Here is a 14,254-nt window from a genome sequence, read left to right on the forward strand (position 1 = left end):
CTACACTCCTTACTGATGCAATTAGCATCCTAAAATTACACAAAATAAATGAAAAAGTGCTAAACAATCAATCATTGCTCAGCAAACACTTCTCTTTTAGACTTTTATTTAATTAGCAAAGTAAAAGGAAACCCGAATCTGGACATTATACATTATTAATCTGAACCACAAGTTGTGTGGAAGAGCAGGAAGGGGAGGGCCTTCGTGTAAAAGGGACATGTATATTTTCACATCACACCTGCCTGAAACATTGCGGTTTCAAACACTTTTAGATTTCCGACAAAAACAAGGATGTGCAATGCAAAGAAATGCTGATGTATGGCTTTCGAATGGGAGGTAAGGGCTAAAAATAGCTGTATCTGTTCTTGAAGTAGAGTTTTCATTTGCCAACAGCACACATTAGAGAAGTCAGTAGGCTACACAGCTTTCAGATAGCTATAAATACATGTTTTTCACTGCTCTCCTGCAGAGCAGCCAGGCTCAAATAAATAGCCCTGATGAAAAGCAATCCCATTAATTTGGTGAGAATATAAACTCTATATCTTCTTTAACACCATTTGAACAAAACCTTCCATGAATAGCAATGTATAATAGATCTTATTTTATTAGTTACATTTAACGTTTATTCAAAAAGGTGATTTTTGAAAACGCTAGTAATCACACATTCATTCAAAGATATGGGTTGAAACAAGTCGCATGCTCACCAAGGCTGCATTTATTTGCTAAAAATACAATAAAGAATTATTTGTTTGTTTTTTTTACAGGATTTTGTTTTTTTAAAATAAAAGTTTTTTATAACTTTAAATTTTTTTTGCTTAAAATGCTCCCTGGGATACAACACAAGTCAGAAGAGCAGGATGGGGTTATGGTTAATCTAATGAAGGAGGGGTGAGCAGAATGTGAGTCCACAAAGTCACATACTCGAAGAATGCTGTCGGTCTGGAGATCTACAGAGTTGACATTCAAGACAATGAGGCGTATTTTACTAGATGCAAAAAGCCGACAGAGCACATGTGCCGGCGTGACAAAGGGGCGCCTCTCTTTGCCCGCTGCGGTGCCGTGAGAAAGGCAAGCTTGTTGCGTATATCAGCACAGGAGCCCGTTTCATTGACGGCCATTCATTACCATCTCAAATGTGGCGGCTCGTGAATGAAGCCAGGGCCGTGGCTGATCTCGGCCTCCCACTCACAGCTTTGGCTCTCACACTCTGCCACCCATCCCGTCCGCTACGGAGGATGATGACTTGGAAAAGTGGCAACATTTGTTTCCACTTAGGTTATATGATCTCTAGAGGTCTAATTTGAACAAATCTCCCAGTACAGCCACAAACGCTACTCCTTGTGCGAGATCTGTAATACAGAGACCGAAGCTAATGTTGCGCTAAAGTAAACAAAGCGCTGGGTCCAGAAAGCAGCGTGGCAGGGCTGGCATGGTCAAGGCCCTAACACTTCCTTCTCATTACTGCCTAAGAAAGACACTTGGGTAAACGTTGCTCCCCAAACCCTGTCATTTATGTGAAAAGCAGCTCCCTTGACACAACCTATAAACAGCTTTTGCTCTAGAAAGTGTGCGTTAGACAGAAAAAGTGAGAACGGAAAGCACTAGGAAGTGTTGTAAACTGCCTCAAGCTCGCTGCTGTGACACCCTGAACGCCGGGAGGTTACAGAGCCCTGGGAGAGCGGGCTAAACTTAAGGACATGTCCTATTCAATCTCCATTTCTTTGGCCAAGAAAATGAGAAGTTCTCTCTTGATGCATCATACACACAGCTCTGGTCAACTCATCAGCAGCTTTCTCGGCCCCAACCATTGAGTTTTCATGTTAAATAAGGATACGCACAAGGACATGCCCGGTTGGAGATGTTAGGAAGTGGAAACCATTTCCTCCTGTCAGCCAGCTTTAGCTATTCCTGCAAGAATAGGTGTTTTATAATTATGAAAATGTATATCTAATTCAAATTATATTGATGCGGCTTCACATGTTCACTGATGTTCATAAGTTTGGGGTATAAATCATAAGCTTTCAGAGTTTTCTGAAAGTCTCTTACATTCACCAAGGTTGCTTTTATTTGCCTAAAATACAGTAAAAAAAAAAAAAAATAAAAAAAAATAAATAAAAATAAACCCGGTATTCTGGAGGAATTACTACTACAATTTCGAAATAACTGTTTTGTATATATTTTTTAAATGTAATTTATTCAGCATCATTACTCCAGTGTTCAGTGTCACATGATGCTTCCGACTAAGTAATATGTTGATTATTATCAATGCTGAAAACAGTTACTATATTTGGTAAAATATTTTTGTAGAACAAAATAGAAATTTCAAAAGAATTAAATCTGAAATAGAACCATCTTTTGTAACATTACATGTCTTTACTTTCATTTTCACTTTTGATCGATTTAATACATCTTTACTCAATAAATGCATTATAATTTTCTTATACGAACACCAAACTTGTTATAGGTTCTAGTTATATATATATAATCAAAGCTATATAGTGGTTGATGCCAATATCCTAGTGGCCAATAAATAGGATATCACCAAAAAACTTTAGATTTATACTCTACAAAGCAAATTCTTGAACCGGTTTATGTATTCCTATGATAGGGTTTTTTTTTTTTTTTTTTTTTTGCATTTTTGATTTACTGTTTTCCTACTAAACGCTGTACTGTACAGTTGCTTTGACACAATCTGTATTGTTAAAAGCGCTATATAAATAAAAATGACTTGACTTAATATAGCATGCTACACTAAAAATACACACTGTTGTCTTTGCTCCCTGGGAACCTAGAATATATATATTGTTTGGCCACTAGTAGGTTCACTTGAGAGGAGAAAAATGGACCATATCATATTTGCTGCCAATAGTGAGATTGAAATTCAGAGTTTAAATCTGATTGCCAAAGTTGGATGAGCAAGAAGCCATAGAGGTAAGTAATGCACATCATTCATTCATTCATTCATTAAAAAAAAGAATGAAAAAAGAGGAGGAATCTGGTTGGGGAGATGTGGGGAGTGAGATGGGGAGTCTAATGTCTGGCAGATGACAGATCCCTAGATTCCTTTCTTGCGCCCACAGGACAGAAGTGACTCTGGGTGAACAGTGTGGCTTTATGTTAATGTTTCAACTCAAGGGCCCGGCACTGATTACAATGCTGGCAGAAAATAAAAAGTGCCCATTGAAAGAATGGGCCTGGGGTCCTTGTCTCAAATCATATTTTGCAATGCCGCACAGGAACAAAGCCGGCCCAGTTCACAGAGTTTTGTTTTTTTTGTCACATTGCACAAAGGCCCCTCAAACGCACCCCCACGAAGACTCGCAAACCATGCGACTGAAAGCAGAAAACAAACATTTGATGCCAGCTCTTACATACTTTGAGCCCCTCTTTAAAAGCCATAATGAAATTCGAAGGCGGCGGCGACCCCCCGTAATAAGACAAACAGGGTGTTTTCAGATAACGCCTCCTTTGCCCACACTGTGACCTGACATTTGCGTCTGTTGACCGTGACCTCGCTTGTTTTTTGTTGTTCTCTGATGGATGGTCTTCTAACAAGCTAATCGGCCCAATAATTGTGGTAATGACACTTTATTAAAATAATGACGGCGAGAAAGTGGGGGCAGTCACAGCTGAAGCTGAAAACAGGTGTGCACTTCAGGCAAACTTTGCAATACTAATAAGAATAAATAAATAAATGTATAAATAGAAATATTTTAATCGTATTGTTTTAAGAGGAAAAATGAACTTACAAGTGTACATTGGCTACAAAGTGTAATAGTTGAAAGGTGATGCTTCTTGGGTTGGGTAATGGTGGTGAAATGAAAACTAAAACCGGGCTCAGACGCTCACCCCATTCCCAGCGATTTTTTATCCTTTACACCCAACTACTTTAAAGGAAGTTCAGCTCAGCCCTGAAGCACAACAACATCCCCAGCACTCCCTGCCCCTTTAGCCTCATTCACAATCACCAGCATTCCCCAATACAACACTGACTTTGTCCAGTTGCTCGCCCGCCATAGATGTCAGACTGAGGAGTGACTGAGGACCCCGAGAGTCTGGCTCCAGAGGTCGAAGACAGAACACAGAGGGAACCAGCTGACGGAGTGGTACATCCCTCTCGCCACCAGACATGAGAGACGAATAGTTCAAGGGCCTTCTGACTGTAACAGTGACTGCTCTGACTCTCAACACTCCAAATATTTACACTTGACGGAGCCTTGGTCTGAGAGGCATGTTATACATATCGTTTTACAGGGTGCTGGGGTTTCGAATATATAATGGACACAGAGAATGTACACTGAGGCTAGAACTGCAACATTATTCTTTTGCTGTCTTGCACGTATTTGTATTGGTGTCTGAATTTTTATTTTCATTTCTATAAATACACCAATAATAATAAAAAAAAACATTTTGGATGAAAAACATGATACATTTATATAAAAAAAGAAATTTAAATGAAAAGAATAAAATAAAATCACCCAATTAAAGCATAATGATGGCATGTAAAAATATAACGCTCTATACATAAAACATACACATCAACAAGCAATTATAATACAAATTTTAATTAAATATATGTATTACAAAATTAAATAATATAATTAAATGTATTAATTAAACTTTCAATAAAAAATAATAATACTTTTAATCTAGAACATAGTATATAAATAATTTCCTACTGTAAATATATCAGAACCTAATTTTTGATTAGTAATATGCATTGCTAAGAGCTTAATTTGGACAACTTTAAAGGTGATTTTCTCAATATATAGATTTTTTTTTTTTTTTGCACCCTCAGATTCCAGATTTTCAAATAGTAGTATCTCGCCCAAACATTGTATATTTTACATACATACATACACATACATACATATTCATAGTGTATGCTATAATCACGCATTTACATGCATATGTACCACGCATAGGGATATTAAAATTTTTATATCAAGTTATATAAGTGAACATGGAAATGATAATGTCTTGGTCACACTTCATTACATAGACCCAGACTCTGAAGCGTGCTACAAGTGCTTGATCATTTACTTTCATCAGATGCATTAAAGTTCAATAAGACGAGTTTTAAATCTTTGCTCACATTCTCTTAGAATGACATCCATCAAAAGAGCCTTTAAAAACACTTGTGGAATAACAATTAAGTTAATCAACTGAAACAGAACAGACCGCATGTTATTATGATTAAATCAGTCATGTGCTAAACTCTCAAATTAAAAGCCCTTCGGTAGGCCAAAGAAAAAATAAAAGGCTCCCTTTTTATGTGCCTGGAGCGAAACAACCAATTTAGTCATTGTGCCACTTTGCCAGGCCTGCTCATCAAACTTTACCCCCTCTGTAAACTTCCTCACTTTAATCAAATTCAGCTATCCCTTGCATTATACATTTTTCACATACTTGGTGATAAGAGACAGCCACTTATGCACTCAGTAGGCCCAAGTGTGTGTGTGTGTGTGAGAGAGAGAGAGATAGAGAGAAAGAAAGAGAGAGAGAGAGAGACAAACAGACAGAGATTGCCTCAATGTGCGTGACATTTAACACAAGTAGCTGAAGTAAACATGTGTCTCCCTCTGGTCAGACAGGGTGGACAGTTGGAGGAGACAGCAAGGCGTTTTAGGTTAAGTGGATGTTAGGGTATTAGAGGGGGTTGCAGTATGAAGGAACGCAACCTTGGAAGAGAGCTGGCCATGCGGATTTAATAATTGTCCTCTTCTCCTTCAAAGCCACGCTGAGATCCTGAAGTTCCACTGAAGATCCAACCCTCATTTTAACACTTAACCTACACCGAAATCCATCATGGAAATGAAGAAACAACATGGTAATCATGGGCTGGTGGTAGGCCGGGGGCCCTAATTTTAGCCGGATTGAAAAGTCTAAAGGGTGGGGGGGGGCTGAGGGACGGCCCGGCATTAGGCTGCGGGAACAAACGGGCTGTAATTTGCGAGCCTCTGGTGTGTTTTGGTGATTGCATACAGGCCTTCATTATAGAAGTGTTGGCAGTGATGATAAAGCGAAGCTTGTTTAGGAGTGATGATCAGAGAGTAGGACAGCGAGAGCAGAGAAGGGAAAAACCACATGCAGGATATTAACAGTTCTCTCCATGAATAATTAGAGAAGAGACGAGACAGAGCGATGCTGATTTATACCACAAACACGCAGCTGCTGCGTTTCCTCAAATGTGCACACTGGCTACAAATAAACAAAACCGTCAGACTCCAGATCTTACGGACTCAAAATTATAACCACATAAAATACTATGTAAAGTATTCCACCACCAACAACCCAAAAATACAAATAACAAATAAAACAATTTTCATTTTAAATAAACTTTTTTTTTATGTATATTAAAATCAAAAATAAAAATAACAAAAATAAGTATATAAAAAAATTACTATTACTAATAAACATGTAAAATACGACATAATGCATTTAGATAAGAAATCATAAATAAAAAATAAATAATAATACACATAAAAATAAAAATAAAATAGTATTTAAATAATACAATTATTTAAATAATAAACAAAATACTATATAACATTGTAAAAAAATAAAAATAATTATTACAATAAATACAATAATAAATGAATGGAAATGTAATAATAAAACATAAGTATAAAAACACATAATAAGCATAAAATAAAATATGTCCAACGTGGCATTTTATATATATATATATATATATATATATATATATATATATATATGTTCATATATAATTATATTATAAGTCATCCTCGTCGCAAGGATAAAAGCTGATGTGTTCGATAAAAGCATGTTTAGCTGTTAAAACAAGTACTTGAGCTCTCAATCCAGGAGGAGGTCTCCAACAAGAGCTTAGAGGAAGAAAGATAAGTTTGAGTGTTTTCCTGCCAAATCTCTAAAGGCTCCCCAGCGTACTTCATAGAAAACATTTTGACTAAGACCTCGCTGTTATCTGTATTTGTATAATTTCACCAGCATTCAGTTTACATTCTTCCAGGCATTTCCAGTGCTTTATTTTTGGAAATGGAGACGCTTGCTTTAGATTATAGCAAAATCAATCACGCTGACTTGTTGTTGGGTACAAATAAATGATACAAAGTGTTGATTTAAAAATAAAAATCTGGAAGTGGAGAGATAGGCTCTTCCTGTCGAGGTTTCCGGAAAGCCAGTAAACACACCGCTGTCTGTCACTGTGGGAGTCGAGACGAGTCACGGCCGAGCCACAGGAAGGGGTATCACAGACCTCTGTGAGTGAGCGAGTTTATGTGTGTGTGTGTGTGTGTGTGTGTGTGTGTGTGGGTGGAGACAGTTAGACGGTGGGGTCAGTGTCCTTCTCTACACGCAAGTCTGTCCGGTTGCCAAGTGCCCAGCTGCCGGTAGGTGTCTGTTTACATGGCGGCCAATGGCTGCCCTTCATTTCTGTCTGACACACAAACACACATAAACAAACCAGCATATCTGACCACTGCAATCCATGTTTAAACTAACATCCAATTTCATCTGACTCTGATCGGGGGTTTGGTTTGAGCCAGGCGTCAGAGGGCAGGTTTGAAGTGGTGAAATTTGTGAGAATGGGAGTTTGACTGAGAAAGCACAGAGCTCTTTATTCTAATTCAACATGGCTGAAATGAACGTGGAGGGGAGCTGCTTTCTTTCATTAAAAGGTGAGGCCCTGTCGTTTTAAACATGCAAATGGGGAAAGATCGGTGGCCCCAGAACTCACGGTCTTGAGTTACACAGGATCGCTATGCTGCGGTCGCAGGCCTGTTTTATGTAATATAAGTTGATGGCAAAATTGTAAACCACACAGCTAAACTCTGCGATATTTCCCCTTTTGTTCATGTAATACAAGTCTAAAATAGTCCTTTAAATCACTGGTTCTCAATTGGTGGGTCACAACCCAAAGATGAATCCAAATAATCATTATCATGACCAATAAACATGCTTCTTAACTTTAAAATGGAAGAAAACGCAACACATCCAATCAAATGCAGTAACTTTGCAGCAAAATCAAATCGTAGAAAGCCGAAGGGTTAGGGTTAGGGTTACAAATGTGGTTGTGTGAAATGCCCTCAAAATATATAAACAAAATGATGTCTAAAAAAAATAATAATGCGACCCATACTACATTAATTATGGGATAGACATGATTTCTGCTAGCTACAAAGTGTTTCATACACTGCATTATTGTCTTCAATAAATAATTGATGTTCAATGTAAAAAATCTGCATTATGAAGCCAAACCTGTTTAGAACCACAGTTTTAAATAACAAAAAAGACACTATTAATATAACAATAAAGTATGACAACAACGAAAAAAGTACTAAATCCTGACACTAAACCTAGAGAGTGTGATTAAATGTGTTGCTCCGTAAATATGCAGCCAAATATTAAAATAAAATTACACACCACTGCCGTCAGGTCCACTCAGGCTAACACAGAGCAAACGCGTGCATGTGAAATGTGATGATAGCTTTCCTCTTTCCTGTCTGCTTCTCCTTCCAGCACCACTCCCATCCCCCCTCTCAGTTCATCTTAATTATGGCACAATTAGGCGCTACAAATGGCGTCAGAGCGCATGCTGTCCGTGTCTGAGCTGGGTCAGTGTTTCCAATTTCCTGCAGTAATGGGCCTGTGATGGCTGCCCCTGCTGTCCGCCACCCTGACCTCGCCAGGCCCTAAGGTCATGACCCCTCAGCTCTGCTGGTGTGTTTAGAGCCTGAAGGGGTCGATGGTTGTCGACTTAAGGGGGTGCTGGATTACCTCATATGCTCAGCCAAAATGAGACAAAAAGCAACACAGAATAAATCTCCAAATATCTTTGTGCAATGTCTAATGGCAACCTGCACAGTCATCACTCACTTGTGAAGCTTCAGATCATTAATATATATGGGATCATATCCAGAAACAGCCAGTTAAGGTGATGGTAATGTCTTCAGTGAGATCGGATCCGATTTCAATTGCTTTTACACATGTGCATTAAAATCAAATCCACATTTCATAATAATAACTAAGCCACTGCCTTCATACAGAAAGTGGGAATTTAAAAAAAATGACTTGAAGAGCTGTTTCATTTCTAAACAAAACATACTATTAGTTTTTCAGACAGGCTTTAAACTGAGTTTTTCCATATTTCTATAAAAAAAATATATATGACATAAATATGACATTTGCTGGGGGGCTTGAAAGAGCGGTACAAACTTGGCTCGGGCCTCTGCCGTTTCATTGATTAATTCCCATCAGACCTCATAGACCTTAATACATCAACAGCCCGGCCTTCTAGCGGTAAACGCTCACAGTCTTTCTCAATGAATATCACATGTACTCTTTCAAAAGGTTGCCAGGTTGTGCGGACCCCGTGTCAGCTTCCCCTCGTGTCTTTCTGGAGCCACTAGCTCCTGACACCGGCTCACACAAGATATGCATTACGTGCCGTGGATCTATTCCTGAGGCTTTGGTGTGTACATTACTCTTATTAAGGGGCAGTCTTCATCGGGTTCTGGAGTTCCTTTAAGACAGCAACTGCACATTTCAAAAGAGTCGAACCGCTGGTAACTTAATATCCACACCAGGACCCCGTTACTTCTGTGCTGCGTGGGGTGTCAGATCAACAGAAGACCGAGAGTAGGTCATCAGTTCTTATTTAAGACCTGTTTCATTCGTTATTTGACATGGCCTGGCTATTAACTCGAAGCTGAATGGGTTTCGTGAAATTTCCCAATGGTTCAATTTTTTAGACTGTACTATTAATAATAATATTAGAAAAGAAAGATTTACACACACACAGAAAAGTAAAGAATGGTTAACCGCAAACACCACTATCACACAGCAAGAGAGAGGATTTCGAAAACAAACAAACTGCGAGTATGCATAAGTATCAATAAACACAATTCTTCCGTCTCGGAAGCTTCCTGCTTTATTTGATTAAGCGGGGCGAAAAAACAGAGCAGTCATGCTCATTGCTTTTCTTCCTCTTCCCTTCCCCTGCAATCTTCTCTGTGCCTAATGGGAATCGGAAGTTTAAGTGAAGCTGCCTGGCTAGCCTCGGCCTAACCTCTCCATCTGGAAGGGAACTTGCCAGCCTTGGGGCTACTCCCAACCCTTCCCAGCTGTTGAGTTTGGGGCTTTTGTTTTTGTGGGCTTGGGAAAGCATATTTTTATAAATGATTGCCATATCCTCCACCAGCTGCTGACCCCGCGCCCGTCCCTGGTTCTCATTTCAGCCGCGACTGACCCCGAGCGTCCGAGAGCAGGAGCCTGCGACCGGTTTGAGCGCTGAGGTAAGTGCCAGCTAGTAGATTCGGCTTCAGAAAAACTTACGCTATTGACATAAAGAGTGAATTTGTGTCTCCGAATTCTTCCACAATGTACCAAAGCGAGATCTGATTAGAGATCGCCGAGCGTGCATCTGCTGCTGGCCTGGTGTGTATGAGTCATGAAGCATGTGGTTTGTCTCATCACTCTCTATTTTTTCTCTCTCTCTTTTTCGTGTTGGTTTTAATCAAGGCGTCTGTAACAGGGAGGAGTCGACCTCCTCTTTCTTCACGGACTCAGCTGCCAATGATGTGTAACTTTGGTTTCTATGGAAGCCTGAATAATACTACTCCCCAAACTCGAAGCGAGCGGTAACAAATTAAAAACCATCTCTGAATGGCTGGCACGTAATGTTGTGTTGACCCGGTTGTGCGTCTTTTTTCTTTTTTAAGAGGAGGAGAAAGCGGCCCAAGGGTCTAAGCGCAAAGACAAGGCAGGCGTCTCAGTTTGTGAAAATTTTAAAGCCTTTGTGCTACCTGCGCACCAGAAATAGCGGTCACCATCCTCCATCACGTTTACGGCAGCCGTCAAACCAAGCAGGAAGGCTCGGCTTTAATTAAAAATACATCGGCTGTTAACGCATCGGCTGGTGCCAATAAGCTGCGTATTTTGCACTGTCGTTGCAGTATTGATGAAGTTGCTGGCACTCCATAATTCATCAGGCCCGGCCACCTCAAGTGAGGGCCGCCCACTGTAAAGCCAAGCGGTCCTGTTCACAGCGTGGCACTGTAACACACACACAAACACACTATTCTCAGCACTTTCTCTGCTCGGCTGCTGTGTGGAGCGGACCGCTGGGTAATTGCATGGTAATACTTCATTATGGCAGCACTGTAATTTGGGCACCGGACACTTCAAAGGGAGGCAAAAACCTCTTCACAGACAGCGCAAATTACTGCAAGTCCACATAACCCCTGCTTTGTTTTGACTGGTATTGTTTTTGGCCAAGTATCGCGGTCCAAAATAAACACGGGGAGCGATCAGAGCATATTTTCAATCGTATAATCGTCGCAGCTGATTACAAAGCACAGTGGTGCGGCGTGAAAGAGTTAAAAAGTGAATTTCGCCATCATGTGAAGCCAAGATGTATAAAAATCGCTATCAAAGGCTTATCTAAACAAATGGCAGCTTCTGAACGCTGCGGTCTGAATGGAGCTGGCCGGGGCACGGGCTGGTGAGACGAGGGCTGACCGGAGGTACCGAGCAGCTGGAGGACATCCATCCTCACAGCGAGCCACAATCACATGCTGCTCATTTCTGCTTCCCGCTCATGTACAGTTTTGTGAACAAAAGTTGGGCTTTAGTCTGTACACTTCTAGTCTGTCATTTACTCTAAACACTGCATTAAAGGAGTTGTTCATCCAAAAATGAAAAATCTATCATCACTTTCTCACTCTTATATTGTTTCGAACCTGTATGAACTTATTTCTTCTGCAGAGCAGATAAACAGCAGTTTTCAAGAACGTTTCAATCCATGTAAATGGTGATGAAGCTAACTTATAAGGAATGTCTAAGAGCATTTGTTGAATTAGTTCTATTCCCACCTTCTTGAAGTAATTCCAGTAAAATCAGGGGATACAGAAAGACAAGAACACTTGGTACAATTTAGGTACAGCACAAAGCCTGCCAAAATCCTGCAGATGATTACAAAGTTCAAACATGGTGGGACTCCATTCATTAAAAATGTAGTACACACACACACAAACGCATCCAATTTTTTTGTCCTACTGTTGTGGATCTTACACACGGGTGCACACATGAAGCCAGTGAGGTCTGTCAGACACAAGTTTTATCCAAAATCTATTCCAGCATCGCAGGTGGCGTTCCAACAAGCTGATAGTGTATGTACAAAACAACCAGCACACTCCAAACACGCCGACATAAATGGATATCTGGGGCAAAAAAGCAGAAAGAAGAAACATTTCTGAGCATAAATATTTCAATATTTTATTTGTCTTTTCTAGACGCACGCCGAATATAGACACAACTCCTCTAGTCACACATATGGCATTAGTCACATCACAGCACAGAGCAAACATAGCCAGGGGTTATTTTTACTGATATTTCAACTAATATTTATACAGCAGAAATAATTGAAATTTGTGTTACTAGCTGCAAAGTCTAAGCAATAACCAATGGTTGATTGTGGCAGAAATTGCAGTTAAATTATTTATTGGATTTGGTGTTGATAGACACTGGTTAGTACACAGTTTATTTCTCGCTTTTCCTCAAATACCAAAAAGCCACAATGAATTTGAGTTTGAATGTAAGGAAGCCAAATTACAATGAATTAAATTACGAAGAAAATAATAGTTATAATAACATTATATAATAATAACATTTCTGTTCAATTGTTTGGGGTCGGAAAGATTTTTTTTTTGAAAGATATTCATGCTTTTATTTAGCAAGGAGGCATTATACTGATCAAAAGTGATGAAAGAAACAAATGCTGTTATTTTAAACTTTCGATCAATCAAACCCTAAAAAAAAATAGCATGGTTTACAAAAAAATAAAAAAATAAAAAATAAAATAAAATACAAGCACAACTGTTTTTAACTTTGACAATAATAATAAATTTTTTCTTGAGCACCAAATCGGCTTATTAGAATAATTTCCGAAGGAACATGTGACACTCAAGACCGGAGTTATGGCTACTGAAAATTTAGTTTTGCCATAATAGGGGAAAAAGAAAATTGTTACTTTAAATGTTGATGATTTTTCATGACAGTTCAGTATTTTGATCTAATGAATGTAGCCCTTGTGAGCATAAGAGTTTAAAACATTAAAGAAATGTATTTTTGAAGGCTCACAGGCTTTATGGACAGAGAGAACGGCATAACAGAAACTAAAGGACAAAAACTAATTAAAAAACACCTCGTCACTGTACGGTGTAGCATCTGGTTAGGACACTGTTTGATGTAAGCTTAGGACACTGGATAACATGAATATATTAAACAACTGCAATAATGAAATTGAACTAGTGTTTTTCATGACATGCATTTACTAATCTAAAGCATTTTCTTTTTTAATATTGCTATACATTTTAGAACATCTCCATATAGCTGGCAGAGGGTCCTCAGCATTCATGGCACTAGTTAAAGCTCTGCTATAGATGATAAATGTTGCCAGATAAAGGGAGCTAATGGACACACATATCTGGCTTTTTGTGCTTTTATTTCTATCAGACCAATTCATTTACTAATGAAGATCTGTTTGTGCTATGTTTGAACACAGTAAAATCATGACTTGTTTTCACCTACTTAGTGGCACAGCCCTGAATTCAGTATTGTGCAACACTCCTCTTTTTGAGGACAACTTTTAGTCTGAAGGGTCCAAATGGGTGCAAAAAAACGAGCCAGCTGGTACTGTAGGTAAGTGTTTGTTACACGGCGATCATTAGTTGGTTTCTGATCCACATTTTGTACTAGCGCCCCTATGAGCACCGGTGGCAGGGGGTGTTGCGCTGGGCTGCGGACCTCCTCTCTCCCGTCCGCTCCTCTCTCCTCTCTCCACTCCTCTCCTTTCTTCTTCACTCTCACACATATTGATGGTAAATCAATGAAAGAAATGAAGGGAGGAATGGAGGATGAAAAGGGAGGAGTGATGGATTGGTTGTGCATGCGTAAAAAAGAGGGCAGAAATAATAATAATTGATAACAAAAGGGAAAGGCAGAAACGATAACCGGCAGAACGAGCGTCCTTTAGGATATACCTGCAGAGAAACAAAAACACAAAGGAAGAAAGGAAAGAAAAAACAAGCGTGTGTTTAATGTCGGGTGGACACTTTGACAAGCGTGCAAGTTATTCCATCATTCCTGAGCAGTGTTGGGGGTAATGTGGAAGTTAACTTATTTTTTATTTTATTTTATTTTTTTTAAGTAATGAGTAAAGAAATTTGTTATTTGTTAAACTTCTACCGTATCACCTTTGTGAAATAAGTAA

General features: G+C 39.2%; 1 protein-coding gene across 5 annotated transcripts in view; it reads right to left on the minus strand.

The window, feature by feature from the left end:
* The window catches only part of bcas3 (BCAS3 microtubule associated cell migration factor), a 207,671-nt gene that overhangs the window by 71,886 nt on the left and 121,531 nt on the right, over window positions 1-14,254 (minus strand). Inside the window, exon 23 of one of the 5 annotated variants that reach the window (XM_052577235.1) lies at window positions 12,245-14,024. The exons of the other annotated variants lie outside the window; for them this stretch is intronic. Coding sequence (XP_052433195.1) covers window positions 14,014-14,024 — 11 coding nt within the window. The 3' untranslated portion in view covers window positions 12,245-14,013. Of the gene's footprint in view, window positions 1-12,244; window positions 14,025-14,254 lie in introns of those variants that run through there. 5 annotated transcript variants of the gene reach the window in all.

This window comes from Carassius gibelio, chromosome B15 (genome assembly GCF_023724105.1).
Source record: "Carassius gibelio isolate Cgi1373 ecotype wild population from Czech Republic chromosome B15, carGib1.2-hapl.c, whole genome shotgun sequence".
In the NCBI taxonomy this organism is placed as follows: domain Eukaryota; kingdom Metazoa; phylum Chordata; class Actinopteri; order Cypriniformes; family Cyprinidae; genus Carassius; species Carassius gibelio.